This window comes from Dipteris shenzhenensis, chromosome 18, assembly GCF_047967505.1.
Source record: "Dipteris shenzhenensis isolate YYH24624 ecotype China chromosome 18, Dip_SZ_1.0, whole genome shotgun sequence".
Taxonomy (NCBI): domain Eukaryota; kingdom Viridiplantae; phylum Streptophyta; class Polypodiopsida; order Gleicheniales; family Dipteridaceae; genus Dipteris; species Dipteris shenzhenensis.
In genome coordinates, this window is record NC_141613.1 from 32,273,118 (window position 1) to 32,295,766 (window position 22,649).

General features: G+C 39.1%; 1 protein-coding gene across 3 annotated transcripts; it reads right to left on the minus strand.

Annotated features, from left to right (window-relative positions):
* Positions 1-17,566: 17,566 nt before the first annotated feature.
* LOC147891122 (putative pectinesterase 53) lies at positions 17,567-19,803 on the minus strand. Of its 3 annotated transcripts, none has more exons than XM_087390041.1 (6): positions 19,543-19,803; positions 19,090-19,249; positions 18,826-18,995; positions 18,529-18,735; positions 18,080-18,315; positions 17,567-17,942 (listed from the first exon to the last, which is right to left on the minus strand). In XM_087390041.1, exons 2-6 carry the CDS (start codon positions 19,232-19,234, stop codon positions 17,795-17,797), a joined length of 906 nt encoding a protein of 301 aa, XP_087246167.1. In that variant the 5' UTR covers positions 19,235-19,249; positions 19,543-19,803; the 3' UTR covers positions 17,567-17,794. The 3 variants fall into 3 exon arrangements, with proteins under 3 accessions (XP_087246167.1, XP_087246166.1, XP_087246165.1); XM_087390040.1 differs by having other exon boundaries at positions 19,546-19,802; XM_087390039.1 differs by lacking the exon at positions 19,543-19,803 and having other exon boundaries at positions 18,826-18,997; positions 19,114-19,534.
* Between the last annotated feature and the right edge of the window lie 2,846 nt (positions 19,804-22,649).

Consider the following 22,649-nt stretch of genomic DNA (forward strand, 5'->3'; position numbering starts at 1 on the left):
AGCTGAACTTTTCAGCGTAAAGAAGGCCCTTCTCAAAGCGACCTTCTTCGTTAACATGTCGCAATACGGGTCCGTCCCTTACTTTTTATGAATCCTTCAAACCTATCATTTACCTCATTGATAAGGAAACCACGCCAAGATGAGTGCCTCCAAGTAGTCAATGGATCGAGAGGTTTCTAGAATTACAAGGTCCACTATAACTATTAACTCCAAACGCATTCTATTGCCTCCTATTTTCACATTACTATTGTGATGAAAATTAAGTCAAGCCTTCTGTATGTCTAAGGCATTTTTTCAAATCTTTGGTAACTTCCCTAGATGTAAATCTCATATATGCCAAAGATAAGCCATCAACACTTTAAAATTTGGTTTTAGGGAAGCTAATTATCTCCCTTTCTTAGTTGTCATAACATAGAAAGAACATATAATTTAAGTCCATTATTAGTGTAACAAATATAATAACCACAAAAAACCTTTATTCACTTCAAAACTTTAAAGTTTTGGTTTTAGGGAAGCTAATTATCTCCCTTTCTTAGTTGTCAATTCATGATTAAATGTGTAACATACTAAGAACATGCATATAATTTAAGTCCATGAGATTCAACATTAGTGTAACAAATATAATAGCCACAAAGAACCTTTATTTAGTTCAAACTTTGTTGCGACACGTCCATTATCAATAAGCTTCATTGGACATATAGAATGGGGGTCCACGGGGGGGACTTGGAAATTTTCATTTTTTTGAAGCGAAAAAATTAACAACTTTTGAGGCCCAACAAGAGTGGAGAAGTCTACGAGGGACCTCACAAATGGCAAGTGGGTACCTACCAAGTGAGTAAACACCCTAGGTGGTAGTGGGGACAAGAGGGAGCAGTAGTGGGAGGGAGTGGAGACCAAGGGAGATCTATCCACCTGTGAAAGCCCAAGCCTTTCTATTGGCTAATTTCCTAATCTCGAGATTAGAGCTCTATTAATGGCATAATGCACGAGGCAATTTCGGGTTCCAAATCTTCAAATGGTGTTTGGTTCCATATTTCTACCAAGTGGTATTTGGGTTACCATGTGGTAAAAGCATGCAATTGCATGCTACATGTGGCAAAAACAACCACATGGTTGCATGTAATCTTTTATCATATAATAGACCAAAAATATTGCATATAACTTACTTGTAGTGTTAGTGCATATACTAATCTATGCAAATGTTGCTAGCTATTGCACTATTGTGTGTGAAGTACTAATCTTTGTTGATAAAGCATGATGTAAGAAATGATCATATTGCATAGAAATGCTTGCCATGTCTACAATTCTCTGATTATGTCAAGAGGGGATAAGACAATTGGATAGTTTCTGACCTATGTCAAGGTCTAGCCAAGTTACATGACACGTTATAAGTAAAAAGTTGTATATAGGATATATAAGCTTAAAATGCTATTTTAAGACCTTACATATCATCTACAAATAGATGCTTACCACATCTATAATCATTTGATTATATCAAGAACTTGTATAATAGTTTCTAGACTATCTCAAGGTCTAGCTAGCTTATGTGGGATGTCATAAATAAAAAGGTATAAAAGATATGTAACCTTAAAATAATTTTCAAATAAAAGATATGAAAACAAGGGATGCACATTGATGAATGAGCAAAGGGTGGCAGTGGAAGAAAGGAAGAATTAAGAAACCCCATCTTTTGCCATGTCTATATTAGCCCACCCACGTTCCCAACCCAATCCCATACCCACACTAGCCATCCAGCCCCGTGTGGGCATCATTTTGTCCTATCAAGACGTGTGCTCTTGCTTTTTATTAGCCTTTCTATATTGATCTCTATATCTGTACATCTTCATGGAAATGCCACCCTTTTGAACCCTTTGGATCATCAGTCATTGCTTAATCAGATGACAATGTCCCCAACATGATGGGCGAGGAAGCCTTTGCTAATGCGCTAATGCACATCTTTTTTGTTCAATAGCTTTTGTAGTAGGTTACATTGACAACATTGATGCACAATGGGCAAAGGAGTAGCTGGGAGTGGAAGTCCCATCGAAATATCTTCAACTACCCCACGACACATGAGTCACTAGTGAGACAGAGCCACTACATGGGTCTATGAGGCAAAACTCATGAACATCCAATCGATAACAATGCTATGTCTTTCTACTTATATGGTGGGGTTATGGCGTTTTCAATTATCAATGAATTTCATGCAACCATGATTTTGGTTCTTTGTTCGACTCTTCAAGTATATCTGGGCTAATAGTCTGAAAACCTCTGATGTTTTGGTACACTGCTTTACAACTCTGCACTTTACATCTCAAAGTAATCATTTATTGACTAACCGGATGGACTTGAGATCTTATACAAACGTTGGTGGCTTTTACAATGGTTATGCAATCAAAGGCACAAGGTTGGCCCATGCTACAATTGGAATGGACAGTGTGATTGATAATGTGTTGTTGGAACAATGTGCCTATGATTTAAGTAAGGATAAGATTCCATTTAATGCTCTTAGTGGTGCTCCCTAAATCTTTGACGACTTATCTACATATTCAATCTCCCTGTATGGTTGCACTGCCTTCTTGAATTGGCATTCTCTTCTGTCCCTCTACCTTGCTATGGCTGTGTGGTTCAGGAAGTGGTGTCTGGTTCCTGGCTTGGTGTCTGCTCTTTCTTTTTTACTGTATTTTGTAAAAGAAGGGCTTGGTTCAGGAAGTGGTGTCTGGCTCCTGTGCTCACAAGGCAGGGGGCTAAGAGGCACCATGACCTAGGACCAAGTTTCTTAGATCTAGTTGATAAGCTGAAGAAATGTATGCTTATTTATTTTGTAAAAGTTTCTATTGTGAATATGCATATGCATCATTGTCTGTGATGTGCTCTTTTTTTGTTAATGTATTTATTGGTGCATTGTATAGAGTAAGTTGAAATTGGTTTGGCATGCTTTATGTAGTGTAGTATTATGATTTCAAACATAAAAGAAGGGCTTGGTTCGGGAAGTGGTGTCTGGTTCCTATGCTCACAAGGCAGGGGGCTAAGAGGCACCACGACCTAGGACCAAGTTTCTTAGATCTAGTTGACAAGCTGAAGAAACGTATGCTTATTTATTTTGTAAAAGTTTCTGTTGTGAATATGCATATGCATCATTGTCTATGATGTGCTCTTTCTTTGTTAATGTATTTATTGGTGCATTGTATAGAGTAAGTTGAAATTGGTTTGGCATGCTTTATGTAGTGTAGTATTATGATTTCAAACATGAAAGAAGAGCTTGGTTCAGAAAGTGGTATCTGGTTCCTATGCTCACAAGGCAGGGGGCTAAGAGGGACCACGACCTAGGACCAAGTTCCTTAGGTCTACATGACAACCTGAAGAAATATATGCTTATTTATTTTTTTAAAGTTTATGTTATGAATATGCATATGCATTATTGTTTGGTATGCATGATGTGATGTGATCCTTCTTTTTTTAATAAGTTGATGCCAATTTCATGTATGTTGGGCTATAATAAAGTTGTTCCATTTCTTAGATTTAGAACTATTTTTGAATGCTCTTTTGTTTTGATCCTACATATGGTTTAGGGATGGAAGGATCTAAGTGTAAGGCTATTGATTTTGAGTTATCTAAAGGACAACGGAAGTATTTCAATCAGGTCCTTCGCGATGAGCTTCTTGCAGAGATAAATAACATGAGTACAAAGGAGATGGAGATGACCATAGAAAGCACTTCTACATCCTAATAGGAAACACCTTATAGGGATCACAAAATGGGACGCTGATGTTATGATATGGGTAGAGAGCAACACTGGGAATGTCTTGGCTCGGTTTAATGAAGCATGCGCAAGGAACCCAACATTTGCAAATGATATTAATGAGGAAAAGATGCATTTATGGAATTCCTTTTGGGCTAAAAATAAGACAAAGGTTATAAGGTCGGATGTGAAAACCATACTAGCTATAAGTTTGGAGAAAAAGTCAGCAATTGCTTTCGGAAGGGTGGAGGAAGTAGTAAAAGAAGAAGAAAGTGCAAGGATTTTGAATGGAAAAATGCGAGAAGTGCAAGTTAGTGATTCTATAGATCAGGGCAAGTTATATAAGCAATGTGTCCTTCATGATGTACATAACTGAAAATGAGATCCAAGTTGGTGAAAAGATAGGTTCTGGCACATATGGATTCGTCTACAACGTACAACTCACAGGTACTCCAGGATTATTATAGCATATATGCTATGCTGGAAAGCAATATAAGGGTGACATAGGGGATCGTACAGGAGAGGAAGGAGGGACAAATGCAAATTTGGCATCCTGTTCTTGTTCGTGTTATTGCAGTAACTCCAGAAGAGCCCTTGTGGACTATCACACCATATTTTAATGGTGGTAGCTTGACGCACTTCATGAGAACTTTACCATATGAGCAAGGTAGGTTTAGGTGCTATGTTGACATAGTCCTAAAAAGAGGCAAAGAAACGAAGGCAAGGGCACAAGGAACATTGGAAGATGTATGCACAAGGGAGCAAATAGAGCAAATTAACTACTTTAGTTGAAATGTGCACCACATTATACATGCACTCATTGCTGGATTAGCAAGGTTACATAAGGGTCAATGGATTCATATAGACTTACGTCTTGGTAACATTCTGTTAGATTTCACAGCAAATGGTGCACGTAGAGTTGGCATAATTGATTGGGGGATGGCACTACTTTCTTCAGAGACTAGAAAAGCTTTTAAGGATATGAAGAAGACATCTCTAGAGACTAACCAACAATTTACACAAAGAAAGCACAAGAAAGAGCAAGAGCATGCATGAAAGAAGTGGTTTGCACCTGAGCTTCAATGTTTTTCTAGGAGAGGTGTGTATATCCCTCAGCCAGACATATATGCATTAGGATGGATAATTACAGAGATTATACAGTTTTGGGAAGATGCAGTTGGGTATTTTGAACAGTCTTGCCACATGCCTAATAGTGCACTATTAAAGTGTATTAAAAAACATGCCTTTGAAAAGATGATGACTGAGAATTCTATAGAGAGAATAGCACTTATGGATACCTATAGTATCCTATCAACATTTGGATGTAATGCAAGTCTAGCAATGCGGCCCCTTGATGAGATGAATGTTTCTTTGAAGCTAGCAACATGGAAAATATACTCAGTCTACCTTTGAATGTTGCTTTGGATGTAATGCAAGTCTAGCAATGCAGCCCCTTGATAAGATGAATGTTGCTTTGAAGCTAGCAATATCTTCTTGTTGTATTCATGTGGTGGACTTGTATTCATTTTGTATTCATATAGTAGATTTGTATGAAAATAAATTAAAGTATTTCTTCTCTTGGAAGATGTGTTATACTTGATTTGCAATGCACTTGAAGTGCACATAATTTTATAAGGATAAGAATTATTATGTTATTTTTTCATCATGTGTTCAGAGAAAAGAAATTATGTTCTATTTTATGCTCAACTAATAAAGACATAATTTTTTAAACAGGTACTTATCATGGGAAGAAAGAAGAAAGTTCAAGCTCTGGAGAAAAATACAAAAATGACATCTTTCTTATTACCTTCTACATCATTGGGCACTAATATAAACATGTTTACAACATCAAGTACACCAAAGAATTTACTCTCAAGTACATCATCCATGAATCATGAAGCAATTTATGGGACTCCTAAACATGCTTTGGGCACAATGCATCATGCTAGAAATTAATGTTCTAGATCACTGCTTAACGATGATAGTTTTAACAGGGATTTGAGTTTTCAAGTCTTGGAAGCAGGGAAGACAGGATCACAAAACTGTTATCAAGGGAATGCAATTGGAATTGAAAATTCATCAGCTGGCATGTGCATCATTGACAAATAATGAGGTAGTGGATTTAACTAGATTGGAAAGTGGAAAAATGTTAGAAACAGTATCATCAATGTCAACACCAACTGAAGAAGCCATTGAGAATGCATCACAAAATTGCAACTCTTCAAGTAAGCAGAAGAGAAAGAGAGCTTGGGATATTCATAGGAATTTTCAAGAAGATTGGGTAGCCAAATATCCTTGGTTAGACGTAGAACAAGTGGACATTGGGGATGCACCAAAGTGGGCCATTTGTAAAATATGCACATGGGCAAGGAAAAAGGAGGCACGATTACAATTAAAGATTGATACAATTGAGAAGCATTATGGGAAGGTTTACAAGAATGTAGAAGGTACAAGTAATGAAAAGAAAGTGATCAAAGAATGGGACAAGGAAAATAACCACCACTTAAAAAATGAGATTGAGTACAATAAGTTCTTGCTTGCACAAGAGCCTAGCATAAATAAAAGTGAAGGATCATTGAAAAAGCATTGGGAATGTATTAATGATCAGGTTCATAGAGAAAAGATAGTGCAATTCTCAACTATCATGCAAATATTGAAGCAAGGCCACTCACTGATAGACTTCTCGGGTTACCAATCATATCTTCAATTTTTGGATGTTCCTAATTTGGCAAGCATGCATTGGTCAAGGAGTAGCGCAACAAATATGGCTAACCACATGAACCAAGTCATAATTGATGATTTAAAGGAGCCTTTAAAACTTGTAGACTTTTTTTCTATCATTGGATGAGTACACAGCTGTGGATACTACATCGTGGTCGGGAATGCATTTGTACGTGGTAGAAAACAATTTACATGTACACAAACTTAATTTAGAATCCAATGCTAATAACTTAGTGCAAGTTTTGTTGATCCAAGCTTTAAAAGAGTATGGAGGCATGACAGAGTCTGAGATGGGGTTAAGAAACTTGTTTGTTTTGCATGTGATGGTGCTTTAGTCTTGATAGGTTGTCAGAATGGTGTCTCTGTACAAATAGAAACAAAATGCTCCTTACTGTGTTGGGATACATTGTATGGCTCATCGCATAAATCTAGCTTACAAAGTTGTGTCCACATTTCCATCAGTACAATGAATCGAGATGTTGGTTAAAAAAGGATACTCTTACTTTTGCAAGAGTCCAAAAAGATACAATCAATTTAGAGTTATTGCAGAAGCACTGGGTACAAAAGGGAGGAAGATTTTAAAGAATGTGGATACTAGATGGATATCTTTGGTTGAGCTAGTGAAAAGATTATGGGATGAATGCAAGACTTTGGTCTATTTAATGCACATGGAGGTAGAAGAAGAGGTTGAAAAGGTAGATATTTTGTATCATAATCTGACCAACATAGATTCGATATTGGGATTGTGTGGAATTATTCCACTTTTAGACAAAATGAATATATTGAGTAAAATGTCGCAATTGAAGGATATTTATATCAATGAATATGTTAAGGCAATAAAACTCACTAATTTGAGTATAACAACAACATACGATAAGAAGTCAAGCTCCAGTTTTCAAGATGAGAAATTGTTTAAAGATTGGAATTAAAGTTTAATAGACCTAGATGGGGATTCCTCACTTTTAACATGTGACCAGGAAGGATATGTTTGCCTTCATGCAAACAACCGGGTTTTCAGGATGACGAGAGAAAACAAACGCCACAAAAGACTACAATACATTAAAAAAGAGGCTTTTTTAAAGAAAGTACAAATAGTGAAAAATGCCCTTAATGAAGTTGCAAGTGCAGTGGTAGATGAGATCAGAAGTAGGTTTCCATGAAATGACCTAATGGAAGCATTTACCATCATATTTTCACATTTTTTGGGTCAATGGATCTTATGAAAGTATCAAAGCAGGTCTTAGAATCATTTGGATGCTCTCAAAAAACACTTTGGATGGGACATTGACATGGACAATATAAAGTACAATGGTTTGTTGGATTTTGGAAAGCTTTATTCACAGTCTTCCCTTTTTGGAGAAGTCATGCACCAGCAAAGTAATTTAATGGAAAATGTTCAAATGCAAGGTTCGATGGTTCGGATTTGGAACGAGCTCTCTCGCAGTACATTCCTACAACATAACATTTCTGAGTACTTCAAGCTTGCAAATTTATGTCAAACCTTTATTCTTGGCTCAATTGAGGATGAAAGGTGTTTTAGTACTCTCGGTTACTTGAAGAATAAGCTTCGTAATAAGCTAGATGATAACTTAGATCTTAGCTTGAGATTATACTCTTGTTCTTATGATGTTAGTAGCTTTCCGTATGATAGAGCATTAGTACTCTAGAAGTCAAGCTGTAAAAGAAAAGACTATAATTAGCTTTTTTGGACTATTTAAACTAGACTTTGAGAATTTTCTCCCCCCATTGGATTTGAAGGATATTCATTATCCTTAAACAATTTTATGTTTTCCATACTCTACAGTATCCTAAATGCTAGCTATTTCATGTATTTCGAAATTATGTAAAATGCAAAAGATAGAGTTTTCAATATAACTAGTTTTTAGTATATTTGTGAAAATTGAAAGTTTTTTGAATGCCCTAGAATATTTAGCCAAGTTTTGAAACAAAAATTATAACAAAAGATATAATTCGCCAATTCTTTGAAACTTTTAAAAATAATTTTTGAAAAATTTTGCCAGTATATTATAATACTATATTTCTATACCTTCGATAAAAACATCCCTGCACACATCTTTCTTCTTTCTATAGAAGGTCTAGCTTTAACATTCCAAGCCATAGATCTTCTACGGCTCTTCCCTACACAATAACTCACGAAGTTCCAAACAACCCAAGCTACTCTTAACTTCGCAATTCCCTGCAGGATAATTATACCAAGTTGTTCCTACATGTATACAGACAAGAATTACAAAATGTATAAGACAACAAAAGAGCTAGACCACCTTGTAGGATGGGGGGGGGCAATAGCGAGGGTTGGGGAGCTGTATATGAAGAGATGGAAGGCAACTGAGATGGATCACTTATTTAGTCATCTTGAAATCGATGGGGATCAAGTCATGACAAAGAGCCATAGTGGAGAAGGGAGCTAGAATTGAAGGGTAAGGAAGAGAGCTTAATGCATGGAGGAGAAGGAGGAAGGGAGGAGTTGTCCATGTCTAATGGTAGGTACAAGAGCTACATGATTATTCTCACAGCAACTAAATCTTCCAGCGAACTATGTGAAGATCACCCCCCCTCCCCCCCCCCCCCACAACCAAAAAAAAGAAGAGGGGATGGGTGGTGGTAGACTCTTTATTCAAAGTGCATGCATTTCTGGAAGGAGAAGGTGCAAAGAGTGTGAATTATAAGTCACAACAACCAATCATGGAGAGAATGCAGGATGAAAGTAAAGATCGCTAATGGCTCATCACATCTACTTACCAAAAACCACAGGTGATCAACGAATAACTGATAACCTAAATAATGTATTTTTCTCTTTTGAAAAGGAATCATTAGAAAAGGGGCAGGCCAAAATTTTAAAAAAGCAAAAAAACGTAGCTTTTTAAACACCTTATCCAATGAGTACTGAATCTATAGTTAGGTCTCAACAAGTTCAAAGGATGCACCAAAGATAATTTCAGCTTTGATTCCATATAGGGTGATTTAATTTGAGCCATCTAATTGAAGAATTTTCAAAAGGAGAATCTATCCGGACCATTTTTGGCAACCACATTCCATTGTTCCTAGAACTTGAATACCTAACTAGGTTCATTCTAGCTACCTTGCCACAACTGTTCACATGGGGGAATGGGACGTGGTTGTCAGTTTCTGGGTCAAAAACTGCCCAAAAAATGTCTCCCAATCGCAGATCGCTCAAAATTGGCCCAGAACCTTCCTTCTTGGAAAGGTTTGTTGGAGACACTATGAGAGTGGGGTGAAAATTGTGCAAATTGCTTTATAGTCAAGTGACCAGAGTGCGGTAGGCCACCTAAGAGAAAAGGCCCATTATAGAAAATTTCATTCTTTAATTTAAATTTGTTATTTTAATCATTTGATTCTTCTTGCTAAGAATCTACTTATTGCTTATGTTTACCTATGTATGTAGTGTCCTTCCATGTCCTTGTTGAAGATATAAGCATGGAGAGATCCCTACTATATGACTTGATGAGGGGTAGACATAGTGCTGGTGATGGGCCTACCATAGGCTTAAGTTAGCCAAATGTACATTGGATATAAGGCCACGCATTGGTCTAGTTAAGGTATTGAATTCAATTTGTACTGTCTCGGATATATTGGCGACAATAGTACATTGCATTTACATTTTATGCAATATCAAATGGGTTCATGTTCAAATAGATAAAACCTCCACATTATTATCATTCTAGCAAGCATTAAATGTTAACACTAGATTGTACTTGATTGCACAAATCTTCTTTTGGTGCTTAATTCTATAGATCTAGCCAAGTTTTTAAATTGTATATATAATATGTAGGCGAAAGTTTCCAAATATATATATTTATTATATAAAACTTTGGCAAATTTTCATGGACTTTATTTATAATTTTATAATCTTAAAGGCTAAACCTAGCTCTTTTTTTAATTTTAGTTTCAAATTGTGGCGAATATACTAAGCTTTTATTTTTATAAAAGCATACAAAATTTCACAAGCTATATAAAACTTTCGCTTATTAATGAAACTAACGTAAAAAAATCATCCATGGATGTGTGAGGATGACCAAAGTGAACTTGTGTTGGGACTAATTTCTTGGAATTGGTCTCAAAGTTTTGAAGGTAGTCTCAAGCAATCTTTGTCCCTAGCATTTTAGTAAATCCTCTTGGCTAGTATGCACCCACAAATCTAATCTTCTTCTCTATTGATAGAGCTTGTTAGATCAACTCATGGCAGAGAAACCATGAGCGGCTAGCTGTAAGAAAACAATACAACGTATGTTCTCAACAGATAATAGGATCTCATACGCAAGAGAAAAGCAGATCTAGTATGGAGAATCAAAAATTTGATTACTGTAAAACTGATACAATAGATGGTGCTACCTCCCAACCATGCGCTCCTATGAGAGAAGCTTCGATGGCATGCTAGAAATAGTAGAGGATGGAGGCTGGATGCTAAGGAATCAAGGTTGCTGTAGCCAGTGATGATAATGGGCTTCATGAGCTTGCTCTTATATAGCCACCACTCGTAGTCAATTAGACCCAATTGGGTGACCGACCCAGTCTGCCCAAAATGGCCGACTAGGGGTCGGTCCCAAAATAGGCCACCGACCACACGATCGAACCGTGGCACAAAATAGAGCAACTAACCCACAGAGTCCGTTCGGCCCACAGCCATCCAAGATCATCTGGGGCTCCAAACGGGCCCTGCAACCCGAGAGTGGGCTGCTCTGAGAAATGCTCCATCTACCCTTAGTGTGGTTAGTCATAGGATGCCTTCCCGCACTTGCATGTAGCCTAGTTGGCAATGTGCCAACTCTATCTGAAGCCGTCTAGCCATCAGGCCACACATGGCCCCCATATGGTGTCCAAACTAGGACCTACCGGATAATCAAGCTACTCAAATGCCTTCTCCTCATATGGGCTGCTTACAAGTAGAGTTAGCTGGTTCCCGCGTAGTTACATGAGAGTGGACCATTGATATCTAACACCCCCCCTCAATGTCCACCCACAAGTGAACTTACTTTTTCGGCCCAATGCCAAGTCGATGAAGATGCCTCTCCAGCAAGTCTCTTCCAAGAGACTTCGTGAAGATGTTCGCAGCATTCTTTGTAGTCGGACAGTACACCAAGTCGACCTCTCCATCCATGATGGGCTCGCGTATAAAGTGATATTGAATCTCAATGTGTTTTGTGCGAGCGTGGGACACAGGGTTCTTTGCAATCGCCATGCAACTCTGATTGTCACATGATAACTGTGTAGGCTTGTTCTGCATTGCACCCATGTCCCCTAAAATTCTCCTCAACCACACTGCCTCACAAGAAGCAAAACATGCTGATTTGTACTCAGCCTCGGTAGAAGAAAGAGCAACTATGGGTTGCTTCTTGCTGACCCATGACACAGCTCCAGATCCAAGTGAGAAATAGTAACCTGTCACTGATCTCCTGCTATCCACGTCTCCTGCCCAATCTGAGTCACAGAATCCGGTCAAGATATGTTGCCCTTGGTATAGGTGATGCCATAATCAAGTGTGCCTTTGATGTATTTCAGCACCCGCATCCTTGCCCTCCAATGGTTCTCCTGGGGCTTATTGGAAAACCTACTTAGTACACCAGTCAAAAAGCTGATGTCCAGATGCATGTTGCACGAGTAAATCAAGCTGCCTACAAGCCTTTTGTACTTCGCTTCATCCACCAGTGGTGATGAATCCTCGTTTGAGAGCTTCACATCAACCTCCATAGGGGTGCCAACTGTCTTGCACTCAGCCATGCCAAATGCCTTTAGTATCTCTCCAGCATACTTCACTTGTGAAATGAAGATCTGTTTTGGCTCTTACCAAACTTCAATCCTCAAACAGAAATGCATCAGTCCGAGGTCTGTCATTTCAAACTCTCTTCCTAGCAAATGCTTTGTCTGCGAGATCTTCTCTTCATGGTTCCCTGTTATGACAAGGTCATCCACATAAAGGACCATGATCATACACCTGCCTCCTCTGTAGATATACAAATTCGCATCAGATGGGCTCCTCCTGAACCTGTTTTGCAAAAAGTAGGCATCAATTCGTTGGTACCATGCTAGTGGGGCCTGTTTCTGTAAAGTGCCTTCTTTAGTTTACAAACTTTACCTTCTGAACCGAGTATCACAAAACCTAGTGGTTGTTCCACATATACCTCCTCCTTGAGATCTCCATTCAGGAAGGCAGATTTTACATCCATCTGAAACACAAGGCAACTTCCCTGGGCTGCTAAAACCAAAACACTATGAATTGTGGTTAGTCGAGCTATGGGAGCAAAAGTATCCCGATAATCAAAACCATGTACTTGTGCGAATCCTTTTGCCATGAGCCGAGCCTTATACTTATCCAACGTGCCGTCAGACTTGTACTTGGTCTTGTACACCCACTTAGTGCCAATAACCTTACATTTTGGTGGTCGATCCACAAGGTCCCAAGTGTTGTTCTTCATTATGGAGCCATACTATGACTGCATAGCCTCCATCAACCTATCATCACCCTGTGCCTCTTCAAGACACTTGGGTTCATTAGCACCGATCACCTCTATCATCAAAGCGTAGTTGACCAAGTGTTCGTGCACCCTTCTTTGCTCCTCTAATCTCTTGGACCGACAGTGTTCGGATGGTTCCTCCTCAATGGCTGGAGGTTCTCTGCTGTCCAAAAGCTGCCTTACCCACTTTGTGAATGGCCGTTGCCATTGTGGTTCTATGGGCTCTTCTTCCTCTTCTTTATCTTGAATCCTCCCAAGCACCATTGGGGGAGTTCGGTCTGTTGTTTGTGGTTGTACAAGATGGATATCCTAGTCCTCCTTTTCTGGAAAGGAAGCGTCCTCCTCCAATAAATGCGGCTGTTCTAAGAAGACCACATCGCGACAAGTACTATTACCTTCTTGGTAATAGGGTTATAGAGATGGTGACCCTTTGCCTCTTCAATGTGGCCCAAGAAAATACACTTCCGGCTCTTCAGTTCCCATTTGGTCCTGTTAGCATCAGGGACATGCACAAAACAGTCACATCCAAAAACTTTGAAATGTGTAGCTGAAGGTTTCTTACCATGAAAAGGCTTGCAGTGGAGTCATCCCATTCACAGCTTTCGTGTAGTTATGATTCAGAATGTAAACTGCCATGTTACATGCTTCAGCCCAGAAAACCTTTGGCAAATCTTTCCCTTTCATCATACTCCTGCCCATTTCACAGATGACGTGCATCTTGCATTTTGCTACTCCATTTTGTTGTGATGTATGCACGACGGGGGTTCTGCCTCTTGATCCCATGACTTTTGTAGTAACTTTTGAATTCAATTGATGTGAACTCACCACCTCTATCTGATCTCAACTTCTTCACCTTCTTCCCCATTTCTTTCTTGACCATTACATGCCATTCTTTAAACTTACCAAAAGCCTCATCTTTAGTCTTCAAGAAGTATATCCATATCCTTCTAATGTAGTCGTCAATTAGCGTCATGAAGTAGTAGGAGCCACCCAAAGCTTCTATCTCCATCTTTCCACAGAGGTCCGTGTGAAGGAGCTCTAGAGGAGCCTTTGCCCTACTGGCCTCTTTAGGAAAGGGCTGCCGATGCTGCTTGCCCATCATGCAAGCTTCACATACATCAGGCAGATTTGTAATTTTTGGTAGGTCTGTAATCATTCCACTTTTATGCATCTCCTTTAACGAACTAAGGTTTAGATGACCAAACCTCTCATGCCACAGCTTAGTGTTCTTCACATCGGCTCGAGCACTGAAAGCTGAGAGTTTGTAGATGTTGTTGCACCATGTACCTTTACCAATGACCTTCCCTTGAATATCCAAAATCTGTGCACCATTCTTATCGAATTGAACTTTGAGGTCCTGATCCGTGATCGTAGAAATGGACAAGAAGTTCCTCTTGATATTTGGCACATAAAGAACATTGGACAACTGTTTTACAACTCCATCTGACTTGAGAGCAATCGTACCTTTTCCTTTTGCTGGACATTTTGCATCATTGCCGACTGCTACCAGGATGTCATTCCCTACCGGATGTAGAGAGGTATACCAATCCTTCCGACTGGTCATGTGGCACGATGCACCACTGTCAATAATCTAAGGTTCATCCGCAGGTACATGAACTGCCTCCGTGCAAATCTCCTCGATTGCTACGAATAGCTCTATTGGTATTGCGTGTGCACTGTTGTTGGACTCTTTCTTTACTCCATTCTTCTCATCTGCAATCTTTTTCTGGCACTCATTCTGCTTGTGCCCTGCCTTGTTGTAATAGAAGCACTTGATCTTTTGCTTTTTCTTTTTATCATCAGAGGAAGATGGGTTACCAGAGTCCTTACCCTTACCTTTCTTTGATTCAGCATAGAAAGCTGAATCAGCCTTGACCCTTGGGTGACATCTAGTGCAAAATACAGGTGCCATCTGCATTAACTCCCACAAGTTATTTTGCCAAGCTTTGCCCCTTGGGTACATTGACTCCCCATTGTCTTATTGCTCAATGTGATAGTCCCTTGCCAGGTGCCATCTGCATTAACTCCCTATTGTCTTGGCAAGCCTTGACCCTTGGGTGACATCCAGTGCATATTTTGACTCTCATTTGACATAGGAGGTGATGACTCTGATTATAATTGTCTTGGATTGGCTCCTTGCCTAGCACCCAAATAAAATCTTTCAATGGACTTCAATACAAAGCTTTAATCATGGACATTCTTCATTTGTGCTATCTCCTTCTACTTCCTCCATGGCGAGCACCCTTAAAAATTCGTGTATATGCAAAATAGTTTGCTGTGGTATTTTTATTTTTCCTTCTACCTCATATCCCATGTGCTTCTTTGATTTCATTGCCCTTGAATGCCAAGACACTATGATTGTCTCCATCGAAACTTGAGAGACCGCTTCATCATTTGGGACCCACTCCTTCATTATACAATTAGTATATAATGTGTTGTTATCCATATTCTCCAATCCTTTCATACTAGTGAAATTGTTCATAGGGGCAATGCCTTTCCTTTGAACTGGATTCGGTGTGTTATCTATTGTGTAGATGACATTCTTGCATCCTTCAAATGGTTTCATCTTTGTAAACCATTCCTAATGCTTTGTCATATGAGATGATGCACCATTGTCAATGTACCAAGTATCCTGATTAGGTTGATCAACTTGATAGCTGTATTTCCCTTTTGAATTGCAATCAATGTCTAGATACACTATTTCAGTGTGCTGCATATCCTCACTTGCAATGAACATATTTTTAGGTTCATTGGCATAGTGACTGTGACTTGAATGTCCACCACGATGATTTCATCTTCCACAAAAATTTCCTTGATTGCTGTTGGATTGACCGCCTTGGTTGTACTGCTTCTTGCAGCAATCTCTTTCATAGTGTCCAAACTTATGATAGTAGTTGCACTAAATGTTTGGCACATTGGTGGATGCTTTACCTCATCCTGGGAATCTTCCTCGATTGGAATGATTTTCTCTTTGCTGATGCTGATGTTGCTGAGGATGATGCTGATGTCGATTTTAACTTTGATGCTAACTTTGTTGTTGATGATGACCACTTCGCTAGAATGATCTACCTCTACCTCTCCTTCTATCTAAAGCTATTAATGCTTGACCATTGGAATGGCATTTGTGTGTGTGAATAGCTTGTGTCTTGAGTTCTTCACCAAGAAAAACTGAATGGAGTTCTTCTAATGTTAGACTTTGCTGTTGAATGTCAATACTTCGGAGTAGATTCTTGTATACCTCTCCTAGTCCATTTAAGATGACTTAAACCATTTTTGCGGGATTCATGGTCTCTCCTGTTGCTGCAGGTTCATTGTTGTAATCCTTGATCCTAAGTATGTAAGCATGATTGGTTTCACTACTGTTTTATAAAAAATCTAGTTTATTTGGTTTCTCAATGTGAGAATCCTGGAAATGTTCTTAGACTCATAAAGAGACGCGAACATATCACATGCTTCTTTTAAAGTCTTGACTGTATAGAGCTATCCTAGCATGACATCTTGCAAATTTTGCTTGATCATGTGATATGCATACTTGTCTTTCTTGTCCCATTCTGCATGTGCTTGAGCAATGGCTGGATGTACTATAGATGCAGACACTGTTGGTGTAGCTATAGATCCTATTGTTGGTGCTATGGCAATGGAGTAGAGCTACTGCTGGCTAGATTGTCCAATGGCCTAGGTGTAGACCCATCAAAATACTCCCATTTGTCTTGAAGTATAAGAATGTTCTCCATTCCGTATTTCAATGTACCATAATTGGAGTTGTCTAGCTTAGGAGATGCCTCCAAATTGAGGTTGCTAGTTGTGGACATGGTGTAAGAAATGTACTCAAAACATCTGTGAAATCACTATCTGAATCAATTGCAAAACACTGATTGTGTCAAGTGAAGTTTGAATTGTTGGTGAAGATAGAACCGCAATATCTAATCCAGTCTGCTACAAGGCTTGTGGAAAATGATGCCGAGAATAACCAAGAGGCTTTAAAATTTGGATGAGGAGTAGTAGTAGTAGTTTAGCTTACATTTAGCCACCCTTTGGGCATTTTCCCATTTTTTTACCTCTCATTCATTTTTGTATGACTCTTTGGAACAGAAATCTTGTAATAATACATGATGTGAGATTTTTATATGATTTTGCAATTTTGTAGCTCCTGTAGCATGCATTCAATTTTGTATGACGTTGTACTTAAATATATATATACAGTGGGGTAGAATGTATTCTTTTTTGAGAACACAACTTCGGTATAGCCGTCAATGCCTGACAACCATACCAATGCTATCACTAAACAATGGCCATACCGATACCTATATCAACAGTAATTTTTTGGTGCATATATCGATAGACATACCAATAATTCCCTCAGTACAAAACAAATCAAAATGCATTTTTCATCGGAATATGATTCAGAAATTGGCCAATACCTCGCAGTGAATATAATACTTTCATTTACAAACAAGTACCACTATTCATTATCTAAATACCTCCATTTCACCCCATTTCCTAATTGTTGATGGGAGAACATTCTCTATGTGTAAAAGTCTTTTACTTATCAAGAACAGCTAGAATCTTTTAATTTCATGTCTACACGCACGTCATAAGAGGGAGTGAAAGGCAAAATGTTCCCCACATTATAAGGTAAAGTTTACACAAAAATATGGATTCATGAGGTGAAATCTAAAAAAACAATTCGAGCTTTATCCGTAATTGTTTGGCACTATAGTTGGTCGAACGATTGAACCTAATTTGCCCCATCGATGAAGCTCACAGTCCGTCTTGGAGTAAGAATTGTCCTCGTTACGATTGTTGTTGATAGCATCATGTCTTGATTGCACATTGAAAATTAAGACTGAACCCAATTTGCTCCGTCAATGTAGCTCAAAGACTGGAATGGTGCCACCTGCAACTCCGTTAGCTGATACGCCCAAGCCACTCTGCCTTGCGTATTGGCTCCCGGTCCTGAGCACTTGTATTCCCCGTAAAAGGCAGTCCTGAAGGGATTCCAAGAAAAACCCAGTCAGGTCACCTTCACAGGAATCACATGATCACATTTGTAGAGAAATAGATCAGTAATTTACATGCCGGATTGCAGCTGCACATGCATTGAAGGATTCAGAATTACTCTTACTTTTCCCTGCTTGATTCGCCCAAATCATTCCATCCTGCGGGGACAATAATGTTGTCCATGTAAGTATACGAGAATACCACTCTCGAGTACGCCCCCCAAGCTCTTCCTAGATAGATCATACCCGATCCAGTAACCTTGCAATTTACGAAAGAGAATCCTGTGTTTTTTTCTGGGCTTGCTCTATTCTGTGCTGTAACTGAACCAGAAGACGTGGCGATTGCATGTAGTTCACAATCCTGTGGAATTCGTAGAAGGATTTAATAATTGACCAATTGATGTAGTCTCACAACATGGACTGAACATTACAAATGTCGGGCATCAATACATTCAAAAGTTTTACATACCGGATAAATTCATAGCCGGCTGTGGACTACTTACGGTTTCTAGTCAATCCTCACGCTGTATGAACTTCTTCTATCTATAATAAACTGTCCGTAAAAGCTATATACCTCATACAAGGATTGTCCATCGCCGAATATGAAGTCGATGGACCCTTGTATAAAGCAATTACTGAAGTAATGCTTTCCCTGAAGGTCGTAGAGTGTATCTTGTGCTCCATAAAAGCCGCAATCGTAAAAAGCAGCCTCATCGCCTGAAATCCTCAGAGCAACGGCTTGCCTGCCTGTAGCGCCAGGTGGCGGGGCAGGTGCCGAGTTCTACAAACACAGGAACATGGGAAGTAAGATGGCTTTTTGATTGCTTGAAATTGGTCACTTTCGTGATATTAGTGCTAACGAGCAAGCTACCTTGAATGAAATAGCTCTTGCAATGAAGTTAGCGGAATTGATAGCAACACTAGCACTCTTGAATGTGCTGCCACTGCTGGAGGCCGTATCATCCCAGATAATAGTGGTCACATCTCTCCCAGCGCCCAGAAACGTTATAAATGGTTTGTCTTTTGGGACGTTCACCTTCTCTCTGCAAAATCAGCTGCGGCTGTCACCCAATGTATATTACAAATAATACGTACCAAGACTAAAAGTAGACCACAGGTGGCATTCTTTCTCTACCTATCACTCTTTCTCTACTCTTACGTGTAAGTTCCTGCCGCAATTTGGATAGTAATTCTCTGGGAATTTTGGGTGGGCACTGAATTGACTGCAGCTTGTACAGTGGTGAAATCCCCCTTTCCTGACTTGTCAACTGTGATAACATTTGCAGTAGAGGAGTCTGCAGCAAAAACGTCGTCAACAGCGGTTGAATGGTTTCTTAAGGCCACCGTGGCAACCCAATTAAGAAAATCTTTCTCCGTCTCCTCTATACTCATATCAGGTACGTTGTTTGTGGCTTTAAGGCTTCTAATGGCCGTTCTAGTCTCCACGGACTGAAGCCATCGACATAAAGCTGCTATAAAAATAAATGTACGAATGATCTGTAGAGACATAGGAGACCGAGACACCATGTTTGCAGGCAACTCAGGAGATGTCAGAAAATTAAAAGTTCCTTGTACCTACTAGTACTACTACCTCTCTCACATGCACAAATACTTTAATCAACAATCAAGCTTCAAGATCCAGACGTCGAAGTGCGACAATGCTTTGGCTAGACATAGGAGACAGTCACAGCATGTTTGCAGGAAACTGACGAGATGTGAGAAAACTAATAGTTCCTTGCACCTACTGCCTCTCTCACATGCACAAATACTTTACTCAAGAATCAAGCTTCAATTGCGATCAAAACTTCGAAGTGCCACAATGCTTTGGAAGCGTGCCCTTATAAATGTATAGAGCCTAACGATAACTTAGAGTGGTCACAGCCTACAGCATGGAAAGATGTCTAAACTTGTGTCGGCGGGTTGGAAATGTGTCCTCTTCCAATATGTTAAGCTCTCGGTGGTCGTTGGCAAATTACGAATCACGTACTAGTGGTACTTGCAATTATGGAGTCGCCTTCTGTAGTACTGTATGTCAGCTATATTCCTCGTCTCCTTGTCACAAAGCGTGCAGGTCAAATTGAACGCCTGTAGAATCATGGATGCAATCTCTCATAATCAACCTCTGCCAGGAAATGATTCAGTAGATTCCAGCTATACAACGAATGAACCTTTGAACATAGGATAAGGGAGCTTGGAAGATGTGAACAGAAGAACAAAGGCAGGAAGTTTTGTATAGGACGACACACCACCCAATCAACGGCTATAGCTAGATGACAATGCTACAATAAACGATTGCAATGCCGCATGTAGCTGTAACGGTTGGCGAGCTGAACTTTTCAGCGTAAAGAAGGCCCTTCTCAAAGCGACCTTCTTCGTTAACATGTCGCAATACGGGTCCGTCCCTTACTTTTTATGAATCCTTCAAACCTATCATTTACCTCATTGATAAGGAAACCACGCCAAGATGAGTGCCTCCAAGTAGTCAATGGATCGAGAGGTTTCTAGAATTACAAGGTCCACTATAACTATTAACTCCAAACGCATTCTATTGCCTCCTATTTTCACATTACTATTGTGATGAAAATTAAGTCAAGCCTTCTGTATGTCTAAGGCATTTTTTCAAATCTTTGGTAACTTCCCTAGATGTAAATCTCATATATGCCAAAGATAAGCCATCAACACTTTAAAATTTGGTTTTAGGGAAGCTAATTATCTCCCTTTCTTAGTTGTCATAACATAGAAAGAACATATAATTTAAGTCCATTATTAGTGTAACAAATATAATAACCACAAAAAACCTTTATTCACTTCAAAACTTTAAAGTTTTGGTTTTAGGGAAGCTAATTATCTCCCTTTCTTAGTTGTCAATTCATGATTAAATGTGTAACATACTAAGAACATGCATATAATTTAAGTCCATGAGATTCAACATTAGTGTAACAAATATAATAGCCACAAAGAACCTTTATTTAGTTTAAACTTTGTTGCGACACGTCCATTATCAATAAGCTTCATTGGACATATAGAATGGGGGTCCACGGGGGGGACTTGGAAATTTTCATTTTTTTGAAGCGAAAAAATTAACAACTTTTGAGGCCCAACAAGAGTGGAGAAGTCTACGAGGGACCTCACAAATGGCAAGTGGGTACCTACCAAGTGAGTAAACACCCTAGGTGGTAGTGGGGACAAGAGGGAGCAGTAGTGGGAGGGAGTGGAGACCAAGGGAGATCTATCCACCTGTGAAAGCCCAAGCCTTTCTATTGGCTAATTTCCTAATCTCGAGATTAGAGCTCTATTAATGGCATAATGCACGAGGCAATTTCGGGTTCCAAATCTTCAAATGGTGTTTGGTTCCATATTTCTACCAAGTGGTATTTGGGTTACCATGTGGTAAAAGCATGCAATTGCATGCTACATGTGGCAAAAACAACCACATGGTTGCATGTAATCTTTTATCATATAATAGACCAAAAATATTGCATATAACTTACTTGTAGTGTTAGTGCATATACTAATCTATGCAAATGTTGCTAGCTATTGCACTATTGTGTGTGAAGTACTAATCTTTGTTGATAAAGCATGATGTAAGAAATGATCATATTGCATAGAAATGCTTGCCATGTCTACAATTCTCTGATTATGTCAAGAGGGGATAAGACAATTGGATAGTTTCTGACCTATGTCAAGGTCTAGCCAAGTTACATGACACGTTATAAGTAAAAAGTTGTATATAGGATATATAAGCTTAAAATGCTATTTTAAGACCTTACATATCATCTACAAATAGATGCTTACCACATCTATAATCATTTGATTATATCAAGAACTTGTATAATAGTTTCTAGACTATCTCAAGGTCTAGCTAGCTTATGTGGGATGTCATAAATAAAAAGGTATAAAAGATATGTAACCTTAAAATAATTTTCAAATAAAAGATATGAAAACAAGGGATGCACATTGATGAATGAGCAAAGGGTGGCAGTGGAAGAAAGGAAGAATTAAGAAACCCCATCTTTTGCCATGTCTATATTAGCCCACCCACGTTCCCAACCCAATCCCATACCCACACTAGCCATCCAGCCCCGTGTGGGCATCATTTTGTCCTATCAAGACGTGTGCTCTTGCTTTTTATTAGCCTTTCTATATTGATCTCTATATCTGTACATCTTCATGGAAATGCCACCCTTTTGAACCCTTTGGATCATCAGTCATTGCTTAATCAGATGACAATGTCCCCAACATGATGGGCGAGGAAGCCTTTGCTAATGCGCTAATGCACATCTTTTTTGTTCAATAGCTTTTGTAGTAGGTTACATTGACAACATTGATGCACAATGGGCAAAGGAGTAGCTGGGAGTGGAAGTCCCATCGAAATATCTTCAACTACCCCACGACACATGAGTCACTAGTGAGACAGAGCCACTACATGGGTCTATGAGGCAAAACTCATGAACATCCAATCGATAACAATGCTATGTCTTTCTACTTATATGGTGGGGTTATGGCGTTTTCAATTATCAATGAATTTCATGCAACCATGATTTTGGTTCTTTGTTCGACTCTTCAAGTATATCTGGGCTAATAGTCTGAAAACCTCTGATGTTTTGGTACACTGCTTTACAACTCTGCACTTTACATCTCAAAGTAATCATTTATTGACTAACCGGATGGACTTGAGATCTTATACAAACGTTG